The 18,455-nt window shown below is 35.1% G+C and overlaps 1 protein-coding gene and 1 long non-coding RNA gene across 2 annotated transcripts; one reads left to right on the top strand and one right to left on the bottom strand.

Annotated features, from left to right (window-relative positions):
* LOC109849913 lies at positions 14,974-16,567 on the top strand. Its single transcript, XM_020419794.1, has 2 exons — positions 14,974-15,432; positions 16,275-16,567. The coding sequence occupies exons 1-2, from the start codon at positions 15,026-15,028 to the stop codon at positions 16,435-16,437; spliced, it is 570 nt and encodes a 189-aa protein (XP_020275383.1). The 5' UTR covers positions 14,974-15,025; the 3' UTR covers positions 16,438-16,567.
* LOC109851068 lies at positions 17,477-18,455 on the bottom strand. The gene is made up of 2 exons (XR_002249665.1): positions 18,403-18,455; positions 17,477-17,832 (listed from the first exon to the last, which is right to left on the bottom strand). It is a non-coding gene; the product is annotated as an uncharacterized LOC109851068 (long non-coding RNA).

Below are 18,455 nucleotides of genomic sequence, written 5' to 3'. Positions count from 1 at the left end.
CATATATTATAGTTTTCCTAAAGGTGTTTTTTAGATATTAGTCCCTTAAATTTGAGCTATTTTGATATTAGTCCCTAAAATCTGAATATTTTGAATATTGTTAGAATCACAGGGTATTATAGTCCTCTTATAATTGCTTAAAATGCAAGCTTCAGAGAATCAATTATTTGCATATTTAGTAATACTAGTGTGTACCCGGTGCAAAACACGACCTCCTTTTTTTTAAATATTACATTTTGAACATGTCTCTCTCTAAGGTTTAATACATTTGATTTGATTATTGTATGTTTAAAATTAAAAATCATATACACTGCTCTATACTTAAATGAGGATCCAAAGATTTATTGTCATGCACTGTAAAATTCTGTAGCACGAACAATAAATGTACTATTCTAAACTTAGAGGAGGATATAAAGATTTATTGTTTATGCTATAGAACTAATCTGTAGTATTTACTGTAGAATAAACATTAAATCTTGGATCCTCCTATAAGTATAGAGGAGTATATTTTCTATGATCTACATAGTCCAAATTCTTTGTAATATAGTAACTAACTCACCCCCCCCCCCTCCCCCACCCACCACACACACACACTTCATGGAGTTGTGGTATCGATAGATATGCTAAAGATACAAAATGGTATTCATGTATTAATTGATTCTCTGAAGCTTGCATTTTAAGCAATTATAAGAGGAAGGATTTGGACAAATAATATACGTTAATATGATTTCATATACAAAATCTATTTTTCAAGGATAAAAATGTCACAAGTGTCCTTTTTTGGTACTCATTTTAGGCTTTATTGTCACCTTTGTAAGACAAGCGGAAGATGTAAAACGACTTCTTTTTTTTTTTCGTTTGACATTCAAGTTGGAAGGATTTCAAATGAGGATCCAAATGTACACTCTTGAGTATCCTACAATCTTATTGTATATTGCATATTGTTAATTTAAGCATTTACAAATAGGAATGAGTATTAATCAGTCTGAATCTAAGTAACCGATTGAAATGTCTGACTCAGTTTTTTTTATTTTCATGTTCGAAAATTCTTCGTATCGGTTCAGGTAGGAAAAGAGTTCCTGAAGTTGCAATATGAATGTGCTCCATCTAACCAACATTTCAATGTCAACATGAATGAAGGCGAAATACTATTTATACTTCAATGTGCTTACGAGGGAAATTTTCAATCAGAACTCTTCGATCATGCAAATAGACTACGAACGATGAAGAGACTGATGCAGGGTTACATTTCTTGAAGTAGACTGATGCATATTAGTCCCACATCGATGGGGATTGAAATCTCTGGCTTCCGCTGCGTGTTATAACTCACTGGTCCTCGGTTAGTAAAGGGCACGCAGCTGCGTGGTGAGCACAGAGCGAACTATTCTTTCGCCTTTTACTAAAGAATACCGTGTGCTCTCCACATCCAAGCAGCATACGCCACTTTTTGGAGGGTGTCCTTTTCACTGAAAGGGGGGGCCCCAACAATTTTAAAATTAAATATTTGAGTAGTTTTGTGTTTAGCTCTAAACATTTGAGTAGTTTTGTGCATCTGGTAAGTAATTTGTCGAAGTTGTAATGAAGCAAAATTCTTTTAGTTAAAAACTAAAGAAAGGTTAATTTTTTTATTTTTATAATTTCCTTAAAATCTTAAGCAAGGTTAATTTTTTTATTTTTAAACTTCTTGCTGATGTCTTTTTGGTATTATAGAGAGTTTTAAATGGGTTCTTTGAGAGTCTAAGGCTTTTGTCTTTGAGAGATAACTATGAAATTTCTCTTTAATGCCTTTGTCGTGCATGTAGCTCAAATTGGGTGAACTATGTAAATTATGCGCTTGCAATTACTTATTGTTTATTCTCGTACTTGTTCTTCGTAATAATTTCTGCTCGATTGTGCGCTTACTCTGACAAATAGAACTTTCTCAATGTAGTTTTTCTGTGACAACCACACAACTTTTTTGTTTCTGATATCTAAAAATATCCACTCCAAGTTTTTTTGCTGCTCCCAGGCGTTCCATTTCAAATGCTTTACTAGGAAAAGTCTTTAACTTGTTCAAATCAGATTTATCCTTAGTCCTATGTCGACATATAATGGTAAGTAAATGAAGAAACCATCATTCAATCTCCTCAAGTAAGCACATGCATCATATTTACTGATTCTTGCCTTCATGACAACTAGGCTAGTAACAATCAAAGTTCCACCTTCGGCTAAGTACTTGCACTCGTTGGCTCCAAAAGTGCCTAGAGAGTTGAGATTCTTTGTTAAATCTAAAGCATGACGAACATCTAACAATGTCCTCAACGTTCTAACTTCAATTGTACTAATGCCACTCGCTTTACAAGGAGAATCATTTAGCACAACTCCACATTTAATTGATTTGCAGATGGAAAACAAATTCCGACTAGAGCACAAGCGATATGTACAATCGGAATCTAAAATTCTGTCATCCTTGCATCTACTTGAATTTGTAGCCAATAGATCAAAACCATCAAACTCATCCTCAATAACACTAGACTTTGCAAAATCTTTTGTATTTTGACTTTTCTTCTTATCTTTATTCCAAAGCTTCTAACATTCATTCATTGACATGCTATTTCTTCTTGTGATAGTTACAAAATTTATCCTTAGTCTTTGATTTTGACCTTGACTTGGTTTTATTGTTAGAATCACATTCCATGTTTCTGCCTCGAACATTTAGGGCTTCGCTTTTACCATCAGCGGTGGTTAACTCTTTATCTATCAACCGCTTCAAGAAAAAAGATGATTTTATACGTTTCATTGAGATAGATTCTCTGCCATATATTATAGTTTTCCTAAAGGTGTTTTTTAGATATTAGTCCCTTAAATTTGAGCTATTTTGATATCCATATATTATAGTTTTCCTAAAGGTGTTTTTTAGATATTAGTCCCTTAAATTTGAGCTATTTTGATATTAGTCCCTAAAATCTGAATATTTTGAATATTGTTAGAATCACATGGTGTTATAGTCCTCTTATAATTTCTTAAAATGCAAGCTTCAGGGAATCAATTATTTGCATATTTAGTAATACTAGTGTGTATCTTGTGCAAAACACGACCTCTTTTTTTTTAAGTATTACATTTTGAACATGTCTCTCTCTAAGGTTTAATACATTTGATTTGATTATTGTATGTTTAAAATTAAAAATCATATACACTGCTCTATACTTAAATGAGGATCCAAAGATTTATTGTCATGCACTGTAAAATTCTGTAGCACGAACAATAAATGTACTATTCTAAACTTAGAGGAGGATATAAAGATTTATTGTTTATGCTATAGAACTAATCTGTAGTATTTACTGTAGAATAAACATTAAATCTTGGATCCTCCTATAAGTATAGAGGAGTATATTTTCTATGATCTACATAGTCCAAATTCTTTGTAATATAGTAACTTGAGGAGCAAACCTAAAATCACATGATTGAGTTACATTGTGAATGATCCGCTTCGTTAAACTTGATCTACATATTCTACAACCCCAACACACCAAGTTTGGGGTGAACTCGTCGTCGTTTGACCCTCCGTCGAGCCATGTGAAAAGTTTTATTCATTCAAAACCGTTAAAATTGATACGAGTGGATGAAGGGTCAAACGACGACGGGTTCACCCCAAACTTGGTGTGTTGGGGTTGTAGAATATATAGATCAAGTTTAACCCCCCCCCCCCCCCCCCCTCCCCCACCCACCACACACACACACTTCATGGAGTTGTGGTATCGATAGATATGCTAAAGATACAAAATGGTATTCATGTATTAATTGATTCTCTGAAGCTTGCATTTTAAGCAATTATAAGAGGAAGGATTTGGACAAATCATATACGTTAATATGATTTCATATACAAAATCTACTTTTCAAGGATAAAAATGTCACAAGTGTCCTTTTTTGGTACTCATTTTAGGCTTTATTGTCACCTTTGTAAGACAAGCGGAAGATGTAAAACGACTTCTTTTTTTTCGTTTGACTTTCAAGTTAGAAGGATTTCAAATGAGGATCCAAATGTACACTCTTGAGTATCCTGCAATCTTATTGTATATTTCATATTGTTAATTTAAGCATTTACAAATAGGAATGAGTATTAATCAGTCTGAATCTAAGTAACCGATTGAAATGTCTGACTCAGTTTTTTTTTTTTTTCATGTTCGAAAATTCTTTGTATCGGTTCAGGTAGGAAAAGAGTTCCTGAAGTTGCAATACGAATGTGCTCCATCTAACCAACATTTCAATGTCAACATGAATGAAGGCGAAATCCTATTTATACTTCAATGTGCTTACGAGGGAAATTTTCAATCAGAACTCTTCGATCATGCAAATGGACTAGGAACGATGAAGAGACTGATGCATTGTTACATTTCTTGAAGTAGACTGATGCATTTTAGTCCCACATCGATGGGGATTGAAATCTCTGGCTTCCGCTGCGTCTTATAACTCATTGGTCCTCAGCCAGGAAAAAGGCACGCAGCTGCGTGGTGAGCACAGAGCGAACTATTCTTTCGCCTTTTACTAAAGAATACCGTGTGCTCTCCACATCCAAGCAGCATACGCCAATTTTTTGAGGGGGTCCCTTTTCCTCTGAAGAGGGCCCCAACAGTTCCTAAAATTAAATATTTGAGTAGTGCTAACACTTCTTAGCCAGTAGGGATTCTATTAAAATCTTTTCTACAGACATAGGCTGATTTTACATTATTTGATATGATAATTAATTTACATTATTGATATGATAATTAAAATTACTGAAGGAGTACCCCACTAAAATGAATTAGATCATCCCTTTTAGTAGGGTGTTCGGATAGAATCCTACTCCTTAGCTTCACGTGGATATGTATCTTCACATGAATATATACATATTAAGTTATCAAAAAGTTCTAAATCTAAATTATTTCTAGTTAAAATCTTAACAAATTGTAGGGTGCCCCCAACAAATTTAAATTTCTAATGTTTGAGTAGTTTTGTGCATCTGGTATGTAATGTGTCAAGTTGTAATATAGTTTATCAAACAGAGTTCGTTTCTAGTTAAAATCTTAATAAAGGGTTTTTTATTTTCAAATTTCCTTATTTTTCTTGCTAATAATTTTTTGGTATTAAAAATTTACTCATTATGCAATTAGTTCTTTTTTATTGCCAGTGAAAAATTGAGGAAAACTATTTGTCAATTTTGAACATATTTATAGCAAAAAACTATGCATTCACTTATCGATAATCGGTTCTATTAATCATCTACCTCTTCAAAATCACATGAGTAAGTCAAGTAATTTACAATTTTATCCATGCTATGTCATCTAACTCTAGCCACATTCGTTAAACAAAACATATCGGCATTCTAATAACCCCGAGACTGGATTCTATGCGCTTCTTGTGGGTACTCGACTTGCACTTTCTACCGGATGGAAGGATGTCATTTTGGAATCAGACTGTCTTGACCTCGTTTTTATGTTGCATGGCGCCATTGCTCATCCACAACACCTCTCGAACACCTTTGGTGCTTGCTAGGCTCTTTTCAATTATTTCAACTCCTCGTTCGTAAGCCATATTCATTGCTTCGGAAATGTTTGTGCACACAAATTAGCTCTATATGCTTGCAGATATAAATGTATCTCTTTCATCAATTCCTGGATGATCCAGATCATATCTATAATCAAATTATTCTCGAAGCTTTGTAATATATCATTTAGTTTCCAAAAAAAACCCTGAAAATAAGTCACTTCATAATAGAATCGTTTAGATTCCGCCAAGTTTTCTGCTAGCGGGGGAGAAATGTCTAATTGCACATTTGACGTACTTTAAACCAAAAAATTTCCCGGAGAAACTTTTAATATGGAAACGGTTAAGAAGGATTACAAAAAAAAATACCAATTTGATAATTTAGCCTATCTGAAATAATAGGGCAATTTTGTGACGTAGGGACCATATGAGATTGAAGTATATCTTCAAGAGCTAGCATGATTTTTCTCTTAGGGTAAGTTTCAACAAAAACCATCAAAACTTTAAGTTATTTCCCAAGAAACCCTCCGAACTTTGTTTTTCTTACTAAACCCTCAACCTTTTCCATGAAACCTCTGAATTGAACTTTATTTTTCTTATTAAACTCTCCAAATATGTCCCGAGAAATTCCTGACTCTAACATCCTTCGTTTTGAACTATTACCTCCACTCAGGGCCGGCCCTGGGGTAAGCCCACCAAGCCCCGGGGCTGGGGCAACCCAGGGCCGCAACCCAGGGCCGGAGGGGCAACCAAAGGGGGAGGAGTCAAAGGAGGGATGATGGGTATGGGCATGTCGGTAGTGATGATGGTGGTGGTGGTGATGATGATGGTGGGTATGATGGTGATGATGGGGATGATGATGAGGAGGAGGATGAAGAGGGGAAGAGCTCGGTTAGGAGGTTTGTGAGTTGGGTATTTGGGATGAACAATTAGAAAATTAGATTAAAAAAGTAAAGGTTAGTTCTTTATTTTGCTGCTTTTTTTTTAATCCTCTCCTGCTTTGTATGATATTTTTTTCCCTTTAGGAAATTTTCTGGGCAAGTGTAGACTTTTTTTGGTTCATGTAAACAAAGAAAAGAAAACGAGTAAATGGAACCAAAAAAAAGTTTAAAAATTTCTATGTATTTTAGTTCGATTTTGTGTAGCTATTTGTCTTTGTAGTTCTTAGACTTATTTCTATTTGTTCTTCTTGTAAGTTTTCTCTTTTTTTCTCCCTTCTAGCTTAAATTGATTATACTTATTATTATTATTTTAAAGATATACCCAACAAATGTTCATTGCTATTCACAAGAAAAATGCAACTTTCAGGAAAAAGGATAAACTTTTTTGGCTTTTTAGCAAAATGGTCTCTTTTCGTTTCTTTTAGCCGAATGATATAAGTTGAAGAAAAGGGTCGATTTTATTTTTCTGAAATCATCCACTAGTTGTTGGTAATCTTCTAGGATTTATTTTGTGCTGGTAATTTTCTTTTCAATATGAGCACTGATAACTTATGTAGTACTTAAAAAAGGGATATTTTCTTGTAATGAAAAGAGAAATTATGAATTGATGAAGCTCAATATATATCCAGTAATACAAGAGTAATACAATTCTTAAAGTAAACTTATTATTTTCTTTCAGTGTAACTTTTGAGACTTTCAATCCCAAATTTCAAAAAGAGATGCATTGTTAAATTATTATTATGGTCATTAGTGCCAAAGTAATTAGTTTGTAGACTCGTGGGGCAACTCAAGGGGGAGGAGTCGAAGGAGGGGAGGTCGTCGTGGAGGGAAGGTCGTCGTGGGGCAACTCAGGGCCGACCCAGGGCCGGGCTGGGGCTAGGGCAACCCAAACCTCAGGGCCGACCCTGCCTCCACTAGGAGTTAGTTATAGTTGAAGTATGCCAAGGTTGTGGATAGCGCGTAGCGGTGAGATACTGCTAAGGCTATTTGAGGTTATAATGATAAAAAGCGCAAAGTTAAATAACGGTCTAGTTTGCTTGAGATATTACCTTAAGCTCAACAAAAAGCTACTGCATCGAGATGGTTGAGGGCTGACGAGGGTTATGAAAGTACCCTAGAGGGGGGTGGGGGTGAAATGAGTAATTGCTAATCTAATCCGATTTTGATGTCAAACTTAAAACTAATGATGCAATATCCTAACAATATGATGTACAACCAATTATATTGAAGGATATACAAGAAACAATAGGCGATATAAACAATAAGCTAATAGGCGATATAAGAATAGGCACAAGAATAATACGCCAAAGGCAAACGCAAACACATAATATTGATCACAGAGTTCGGTCTAATACTCGACCTGCGTCTCCGCTCCTCACCTCAAAGAGATCTCCACTATCACTCAAAAAATAACTACACAACAACGATTTTCAACGTTCACAATAACTACACTTAGAGGCAAAGCTCATGGAGGGAAACAGTGAAGCTCAAGAGGTTAGGGTTAGAACCAGAGTAGAAGGGAGGTCGAGATTGAGATGTTAGGGTTAGGGTAAGAAGCGGGTACTTCGGGTCGAGTTTTCAATTAACTAATGCAGGCAAAAGCGCAATTTCGAGCAAAAAGCACTTTTATACGCTTTTAACCACAATTTCGAGCAAAAAGCGGTTTCACCGCAATTAATGACCGCTAATGGTCAACTCGTTGCGGAAGGGTGCCGCATACGCAATTGCACCACGTTGCGCCGTGTTTTAAAACCTTGAAGTATGCCAAATAATTTCTATAAGATCAAAACAAATAAAAATGGAAAAAAACTATGGCTTATATAGCCCATGAAAATTGCGTATTTGAAGTACGCCAAATAATTTCTATAAGGTCGAGATGCACGAACATGGAAAAAAATTCATAGTTATAGCACATGAAAATTGTGAATTTTAAAGTACATTGAATAATTTCCATTAGATAAAAAAAAAGAAGGATAGAAATTATGGGTTATTGTCCATCAAAATTACTATGTTTGGAAAAAACTTAATTTCATTTGGTCGAAATGAAAAAAAAGACAAAAATTATGGGTCATAACACCTTAAAATTTTGAATTTTAAAGTATGCCAAATAATTTTTATAAGGTTAAAATATATAAAAATAGACAAAAATCATGGATTATATGTTATAAATTGTGTATCTTTGAAGTACGCTAAATAACTTCTATAAAGTAGAAACTAGCAAAAATGGACAAATATTATGGGTTATAGCCCACGAAAATGGTTCCTAATGTGACACATGCGGTCATTCCATTCGAGTAAGTACCCAGTGGGATGATTCATAACATTGAATTTGCACCCAACCCTTGGATCTATGCACGAATTCTGAAATCTAATGATCTAAGTGCTGATACTCATTTGGTGCACATTTAATGTCATGAACCCCAGTATGCTTGATAGGTTTTCCATTTCTCGTAAACTATATTATGCGTGTCTCTCTAGCGTTTTACTACTATTCATGACTGCCTTAGTGCGTCAAAGATAAAAATCGGTGAAATTTTAGGGTATTAAACTTCAGTTAGCCTTTACGCCATCGATGTTTTGTACTTCCCTACTGTGTTGTATTCAAAGTACGCAGGAAATGAGTTCAAGGGTGGAGATGGTTCGCATTACATTGCTTAATTTGAGAGAATCTGATGTCATTGCTGTTCTCTCTTCTCCAGTTACTACCTTCAGCCTTTGATGTCTACAGATTTTGGCAGGTAATGCTTTATTTTTAGTTTTATTGGTCGTTGCTTTTTGCTGGTTTTAATTGTATGTATACGTGCATAACTTGATAGGATTTCGTTGGTTCGTAAATGCAGTCATTTAGAAGTATTCAGTAAAGATACTCCGTGGTATTTAATATGCACCTAAAGATTATCAACCCTTAGATCTGTGCATAACTTTTGGACTAAATACCCATATTGGTATTTTAATTCCATCTCAATTTCCAACAAGGTATTTTAAATAGGCAAACTCGTTTTAAGACATTTTAATTGATCAAACTAACCAATAAGGCATGGTTTCTCGTCGGCGGGCAAATTTCCAGCGAGGTCTCGTCACGTGCATAGCACATGATGTCTCAAAACTCATTTTTAGCAGCGGCGACGGCAACAATCTCGTCAATCTACGTATAACACTTGAAGAAAGTATTAGTAAAAGATCTTAGACCACTTCTAATAGATATGGCACCAAAGGAGTTAAAGCTTATTAAACTAATCAATATATAATCAACAACTTAGTGGAGGCATCATAATTAGTAAGTCTTAGCAAAGGTTTGGGTCACTTTCATTAGAGATTTGTTTAAGAGTTTTAATATCACCAAAAAATCTAGTTCTTAGAAAAGGCCAGGTCAAGATAATCCTAGGATAGTGGTTTTAAATAGCAACTAGTACAGATACACTTTAAGAAAATGTAATTAACAGTGGAAGACAACTCTACATGAAAGCAACATCTTGCTTTAAGCTACTGATGATGAAGGCCGTCTTCTGTGAGCCCCACTAAACGAGCTCCAAATCTTATCTGCATTTTTTATCATGCTAAATTATTAATAACACAGGTTCTAATTAGCATATAATAATCTTACCAGCCCCATTCATCAAAATAATAACAATATAATATTCTTACGGGTGCCCCTACTTTTAAGGAAGTGGGGTTTAAATTAGTGAAGTCGTAGTTTGATCATAGATCTGTCTTTATGTTCTATATAATCCTCTGCCGTTGATTATATAGAAGCAGACGATTTTACGGCAAATTTCTAGTTTATTTTCAGTTCACTTTGTATTCTCATTTTCTATAAATCAACCAATTTTTTTATTATCAATAATATTTTGGTCCAATTTTTTGTAATACTTTATTAATAATTGCCAATAAATGATAGGAAAATGAGCATCATGTATGCGAAGGACTACATATACACGTTTTCTAAGAGCCAACATCAAGAGACACTATATACCTCTCACTCTTGCCTATTAATTTAAATGCTAATCTTTCTTCAATTAAAGAGCCAACATCAAGAGTCTATACCTCGATCTCCAAGGATAATGATTATATCTGATATTATACTACCAAAAGTGAAACAAAGAAAAAAAAATAAAGTTCTTAGAAATATATTCTAATGAGAGATAATGATTGTACCCACGAAGAAAAGTAAACAAATCCTGGCACCGATGAACTTGCAGCCCTTTTGTTGACAACAAGATCTCATTTGTTGAGTTTTTTTTTATGTAATTAAAAGAGAAACATAAATCCGAAAAGATATCAATTTCAAGAGTAAACAGAAGGATATTTTGGTCATTTTTGCTTTCGTTCCCACGAGTAAGAAATATTATAACAAACCCCTTTCGTAGAAATATAGCTCTCTGAAGAGTTAAATTTGTTCCCAGGAGCACACAGGTTAGCCTTCTCTAATAATGTCAATGTCAAATCTCAAGGGCTATGCTGCAATCAAGTATGGAACTGGAAACCAATAGTTAGGAGAGCTATTTTTGTTTCTGATAGAAAAGAGGTGGATGATCTTAAAATTTTCCTTGCTAATGCCTCCAGCATGATTACTTTGAGATAGAGACCACGTTTGGTGGCCTCTCACTCCCTCAAGCATCTTCACAGTGAAATCTATGTATATGCTCCTCATGGTTGTCTTGTGTGTGTGTGTGTGGGGGGTGGGGTGGGGGGGGGGGGGGTGGTTGATACTCAAATTCTTTTTTTAGCTTCTTTGTTTTCCGTAGAAACTAGTTTTTTTTTTAAGATTTTGGGGTTTCATCAAACATTTATGACTCTGCAACAGGTGGCGGTGGGTCCGTTCCGTTCAAAGTATGAATTGCTATCATGAATTTCTTTTACTTTTAATCAGCGTTAATTTCTGGAGGCAAGCGATCTTTTATTAATGATTGAATGGCGCACCTAGGGCTGTCCAAAGCCCGTCGGTCTGGGCGCCGGCTTCGGGGCTTGGCCGCGAAACCGGATCGGCCAGACCCGGGTCAAGGCTCGGGCCTTCTCGACTTGCGACAGCCCGGGCCCGGCGGTTACGTGCCAGCTAAGCACAGAAAACGGGTCGGGCGGTCCGGACCCGAAGCCCGACCGCAACGGTCATCAGAGGTGACCGGTTTGGCGAAAGGCCCGCACCGACCCGGTCAAAACGGTCATACTTGACATTTTGATCGTTTTGTACTAAAAACGTCAAAACTGGGTATTTTGTGAGGGTTTTTTGGTCATTTGACTAGGAGGTTGCCTCTATAAATAGAGGGGGATTTTCACTTCTTCTCCTCACACCAAAACTCATCTACTTCTCTCTAATACTCTCTTATACAATCTTATACTCTCTTATACTCTCTAATAATCTATTATATTTTCTAATCCTTCTATCAAATGGCTTCCGAATCTGATTATGAAGAGCAAACCTATCTCCTACCGCTCTTAAAATGAGTCCTTCTATAACAACTACTCCTACCGAACCTACCGGTGTTAATCCTGAATCCGGTGGTGACGAATCTGCACCAAGAGCTCCTAAAAGGCCGAGATCCAATGTGTGGAATTTTTTTGAGAAGATAGACGTCACCAAGGATGAACACGGTAGGATCCTCATCTAGAATGCTAAATGTGCGTTGTGCGGCCAGACTTTCCAAACTCATCATAAGAACGACACCAACCACCTCAAACGTCATATAAAAAAACACAACAAAGGTCAGAATCCTCAATGTGATATCCGACAATCTATGATTTTCCAATCCTCCTCTTCTGGTAGTCTCGGTAGTTTGAATTATGACGCTGCCCGAGCTAGAAAATGCGTAATCAGGTTTATCATTCTTAAAAACCTTCCTTTTAAATTAGTAGAAGATAATAAATTTGAAGATATGTTTAGAGATAGTTTTTATCCCGCATTTACAAAGTTTTAATCCCGCATTTATAAAATTTTCTCGTCAAACCTATTAACGTGATATTTTAAAACATTATCAGGAGGAACAAAGAAAAATAATTTCTTATTAAAATATAAACTATAAATTTTCTTTAACTTCTGATATTTGGACATCTAGAGCACAAACTGATTATTTATGTATTATAGCACACTAGATTGATAAAAATTAATAAATGTTTAAAAGAGCTGTTTCCTTTATTGCATTTGAAGAGTCACGTACTGGTATTAATATTGTAAATTTAATAATTGAAGAACTTATGAAAGTAGAAATTGATCAAAGAATATTTTCTCTTTCACTAGATAATGCATAATGTAGCTGTTGATTTTATCAAAACAACTTTGTCATTATCATGGCATTGTGATTTTTTTCATATTAGATGTATCTATCATATTTTAAATTTAATTGTTCAAAGTACATTTACTGAAATTAAACCCATGATAGAAAAGGTTGAAACAGTTGCTAATATACATAATGCTTCTGAACAAAGAATTAAAAAATAAAAATAATATTACAAAAGAAAAAATTATAAGCCCAGACTAATTCCAAAAGATGTTGACCATAGGTAAAATTCCACCTATGCAATGTTAAGTGTGGCAATAGAATATAAAGAAATTATAAATAATTTTATAAATTATTATGTTTCTAGTTCTAGTTCTGATAGCACTTATGGAATAACTAAAAATGAATGGACAATTATATGTAATTTAAATGAGATTTTACAAGTTTTTTTATGATGCTACAATGTTATTATATGGTTGTTATTATCCAACTATTACTTTAGATGCTTTACAAATTTTAAATATTCAAAAAAATTTAACAAATACTGTATGAATGATACTGTTGGAGCTATATTTTTTCAAATGGAGAGCAAATTTAATAAGTATTTTAGGCTCATTCCTCATATTTTTGGTTTGGGGTTCTTATTGATCCATGTTTGAAGGATATATTACCCTTCGAAGTTTGTTACAATCATTGTCTGATGGACATATTATAGATTTGGATGATGGATCCACCATTACTGCTACTTCTCATCATTTAGCTATTAGAAATTATTTTCAAACCTTATATGATGAGTATGCAGCTAGACATAGTGTAGCTGCACAACAGTCTACAACTTTGGCGCTTTCGAGCTCAGACCGAGGTAAAAGTGTAAGTTTTGATAGGTATGTAATGGTAGCCGAGCTAACTGGTGGATCTGGACTTGGATCATCATTAGAGGTTTCTGAAATAGATGGATATTTATCTGTTTTTTTAGTTAAATGTCAAGGAAATCCTTTAGATATTTTGCAATGGTGAAGAGTATATGGATCAGTTTCATATCCTATACTTTCCATCATGGTTCGTGACTTACTAACAGTGCAGATTTCGAAGGTAGCTTCGGAATCTGCCTTCAGCATAGCAGGATGTTTGATCGATGACCACAGGACATGCTTAGATCTGTATACTCCACAAGCGGTGATGTGCTTACAAAATTGGTGGAGGTACGAGAAGCGAACGCAATGCATCGATCGGATGACTGGAATTAAAGATAAATTTAAAGAGTTGGGACTAGTAGATAGATATAAAGATAAACAATATTCATCAAATTATAATTTTTATTTCTTAGCTTTAAATTTGTAATGAATTATTTTAGAAACAGTTATAAATGATAGTGATATAGGTGAGCAGGTGCCAACCTAGTTGGGATGTACTCATCTATTATGATGCGACGAATTCCGAAATAAATTTATACTTGTCAACCTAGTTGGGATGTACTCATCTATTATGATGCGACGAATTCCGAAATAAATTTATACTTGTAAATGATTTACTGATTATTAATAAAGAAGTTATTTTTATCATCTTTTATTTTTATAATTTTTTATATTTGTAATTTATGTCATTTCAAGTTATTAATAATATTATTGATTTTTATTAACATTTTTGTAATTTTTTATGTATATTTCAAATTTTAAAGAGATTTTTAAAAAAATTAAAAAAAAGTTTAAAAATCTAGGCCGACCCGGAGCCCAACCCGCTCAGGCCTGGGTCCGGGCCTGGTTCCGGGCTTCGATTTTTCCCGGCCTGGGCCCGATTTTCCGGGCCGGCCCGGATGTACAGGCCTAGGCGCACCCTGCCCTGTTTTTATTCAAAAAAATAAAAAAAATACAAATCCCTTTCCAATCCTTACATCCGTCTGCGCTTATTTCTAAATCCAATCAGCGAAATGTTATTGTCAGCTTATTTTGCAAAATGAGCTATTAAGAGATAATAATAAGATTCATCCGTTTCCAAAGTGACTATTATAACATTCTTGGTAACTCGTCTATTTCTTAACGGCACATTTAACAAAATATATATAACAAGCAGTATAATAAAAATCAGATGCTTTTCTATAGTTATACATCATTTTCATTAAATAAACTACTTGTCAATACCAACTCCCCACGCAAGAATCATAAGCCCACCTAAAGTCTAGCCAGTGGGTTTCATCAATCAACTCAAATCATCATCCCATAATACAACCGTTTATGTTGTCCCATCACCAATTTTAAAATACCTCCCCCACAAAATACTAAATTATTTTCTCCACCACTTTGGGAGCCTTTAAAAAGAATGCATCGCCCAAATTCTCCATTCTCTCCCAGGACGACCGACGATATATAAATCATGCTCCTCCGGCAATCTCCGCCGGCGATCCGAAAGCTACCCGACCCGATAAGATCCATGGTTGCGGGTTGGGCCAGCCCATTAGAACGAAACCCGCAGTCTCCGAAAGGTTGGAAGAATCGCGAGTCGGACGGTATCGGGTTGGGTGTGGTGTTGGTAACCCGACCCAATAAGGTGCGATGCGCACCGGAACCGATTAGTATCGGTTCCTACGGGAGAGCTTATCAATTTGGGCGCAGACGGAGTGCTTGTGATGAGAACGGAGCGGAGAAGGATCGCGGGTTATTTTATCGGTCGTCGAAGGCGACGGCCGGCGATATTTTAGGAGGTTTCCGGCCGGCGGAGTTTCTCAACTTTTGCTATTTGTGTCGGAAGAAGTTGCATGGGAAGGACATTTACATGTACAGGTAATAAATTACTACTCGCAATACTTCTCTATTTTTCATATAAATATGGATTAATTACATATAATTCCTTGTTCGGAACAAAGTTATCTCTCTGTTTTCCGTATCCGTAATATAAAGGGATATATAATTAATTGCTATGGCCCCGTTTGGCAAATGGTTAATGAAGAGGGGTTAAAGAGAATGATTAATGTACTTAGCCCATTTGATAATCCGAAGGACTAAATTATTAACCCGTTAAATAAGTTTTATTTTAGCCCTTATGATCAGTTTTAGTGTTTGGGAATAACAATGATTTTGACTATTTTCTTTATAATTAGAAGGGTTAACTCTTATTCCATCTAAATAGGAGTATTAGTAAACCCCTCATTTTGAGGGGTTAACTCATTTTAACCCCTCTAGAGGGGTTAACTTAACCCTTCTATATTTTTTATGTTTGGCAAATTATGGAGGGTTAACTCACTTTAACCATTATATAGATTTGTTGTGTTTGGCAGGTTAAGAAAAGGTTAAGTCTCCTTAACCCCTCACTTAACCCTTTGCCAAACGGTACCTATAAGATAATAGAAGATTTCTCTACAATATGCTGACATGGCATAATATCCCTGTAACTCTTACGTATTAGGGTCGGAAAATTAAATATGTAATAAGTGATTGATCCCCCCGTAACACGGAGAGTACTCTATCTGCAAGTTACCTTTTAAACTCCGTTATATTTGATCTATATTTTGGTAAACTTATTTTGTAGTTAATTAAATCAACATATTATGTATGTTAGTGATGAAATTATTACTTAAGCTAATTGCTTTTTTATTTTATTTTATTTTTTTGTTTGGATGTTACAGAGGAGAGAAAGCATTTTGTAGCGTTGAGTGTCGATGTCAACAAATCGCAAGCGACGAGTTCCACGAAAAGTGCAGATCTGAAGCCTTGAGAGCTTGCGATGCCTCAAGATCATCTTGTACCGATGATCATCGGCTCTTTTTTACGGCCATCTCTATAGCATAGCTACAGCGAGGAAAAAAAATTTATGTAGAGAAATTTTTGTAACGCAAAGTTTGGTTAGCTATCAACTTTTTTGTCATAAAAATAATAATAATATGGCGTAGTTGACCGAGCAATGAAAACACATTCCAGTCAGAACAATCTATAGGCGAGCATGTTTTTTAAGATCAAGAACACAACGAAATTCTAAACTACCCCCCTATTTTTATATCGTATGTATGAATCATAATATCCAACGCACGTGCGAACTGTTTTGATAGAATTTAAACTTCTATTTTTGTTCAGACTTGATGAGCTAAGCCAAAAATAGACCCGACTCCGTCCCGCTTAGGGGTGCCAAACCGTATCCGTATCCGAGGAAATATCCGTAACCGTATCCGTTAGGATACGAATATGGTTACTCAAATCTATAACCGATAGGATATGGTAACGGATATGGTTTTGTAGTGAAATATCCGTATCCGTATCCGAAAATATCCGAATACATATTGGTCATACTCTTACTAAAGTTTCGATTATGTATCCGTATCCGAAAATATCCGAATACATATTGGTCATACTCTTACTAAAGTTTCGATTATTAGATTACGGATTTGCGGTTAATTTTGATGATCAAGATGTCTAATCTTAGCTTTTCAATCATAATGAACATATTAACGAACTCTTTTAATCTTAGCTTTTCAATCATAATGAACATATTAACGAACTCTTTTTGTATCATATGAATATATTTTTCTAAATACTATCTAGTTTGAACTCTTTTTGTATCATATGAATATATTTTTCTAAATACTATCTAGTTTTCTCATATCCTTTTTGTATTCGCATGCATATCCGTTTATATATCCGCATCTATATCCGTAACCGTATCTGATTTTGGCGGATATGGATATAAATTTTTCTTACCGACGTATATCCGTATCTGTATCCGTATCCGTATCCGAGATGGGTAAGCGGATATGGATATGGTAAGTGCCATATCCGAGCCGTATCCGCTCCGTTAACACCCCTAGTCCCGCTGGACTAGCCTAATAAACATCGCTTTAATCAAGCAAAATCTAGTGAAATTTCACAAAAAATGTAATGAGGTTCTAATAATTCAAACAAATCAATCAAACCCTAGAGACCAAAGTGTCAAATAGTCAACTAATTACACTGAAACTGTAATTACAAGGTTTAATCTCACCTAAGCTGTAAAATGCCACGACGCAGCACAACCAAAACATGCTAATTAAGGGGCTCTCGTATCCGATGACCCCATTCGATACGAAAGAAAATATCAATGTGGGTCCCATGTCCTTGAGGGTGCAAAAGTGGGTATTCGAAGCTTTTTTTTCTTCCTCTCGAACGTGTGCAAGCTTCGTCTCCCTTTTTCCTATTCAAGCATTTAAGTTCGTCCTGACAACAACAAGGTAACCAAATATATTAATCGAATCCTAACAATTATAAATTTATTATGTTATATATTATGAGCTCGTTCGATTCACGAAAAATTATAAATATAGCTATAATAATTATATAATTTACAGTATATAAGTTTTGTCATGATCACATTCTTCTTCTTTTGATTTACACACGCGCATTTCATTTTTTTGTGAGACAAATATTCATGATCGATTTTCGTCGTCTCTCGTCACGCGACTGTAACGAGAAAATATGTCTCGCTGAATATGCGCATGAAGAAAATTATGATTTTCCTAAATTTACGAAATAAATTCCATAAAAATATGAAAGTAGGACTCGATGGAATTAGAATCTAAAATATGTATTAGTCTCAAAAAAAATCATTGAGGATCTATTTAAGGCTAGACATCTACGATTACGATATCAGTAGGGCTGCGATAGATAGCGAAAAATTTACAAGTTTAACTGTAGTTGTAGTTGCAAGTATTTTATTAATTTGGAGATTATCAAAATTGCAATATAAACCTCATTCACAGCTTTACAAAGGTTGCAACTGCGACTCACCGTTATCTTTTTTGTCCTCAACTCCCGCTTTGCTTCACGCTTCCCGTCCGTTG

The sequence above is a fragment of the Asparagus officinalis genome, chromosome 7 (genome assembly GCF_001876935.1).
Source record: "Asparagus officinalis chromosome 7, Aspof.V1, whole genome shotgun sequence".
Taxonomy (NCBI): domain Eukaryota; kingdom Viridiplantae; phylum Streptophyta; class Magnoliopsida; order Asparagales; family Asparagaceae; genus Asparagus; species Asparagus officinalis.
Note: the sequence above shows the minus strand (reverse complement) of the source record. Positions and strands in the feature narration are given on the sequence as shown.

What these genes read in the sequence shown, in the direction of transcription:
- LOC109849913 (XM_020419794.1), top strand. Translation starts at nt 15,026, where the DNA reads ATGCTCCTCCGGCAATCTCCGCCGGCGATCCGAAAGCTACCCGACCCG. An exon ending in AAGGACATTTACATGTACAG is followed by an intron (nt 15,433 to 16,274) that starts GTAATAAATTAC and finishes TGGATGTTACAG; the next exon opens with AGGAGAGAAAGCATTTTGTA.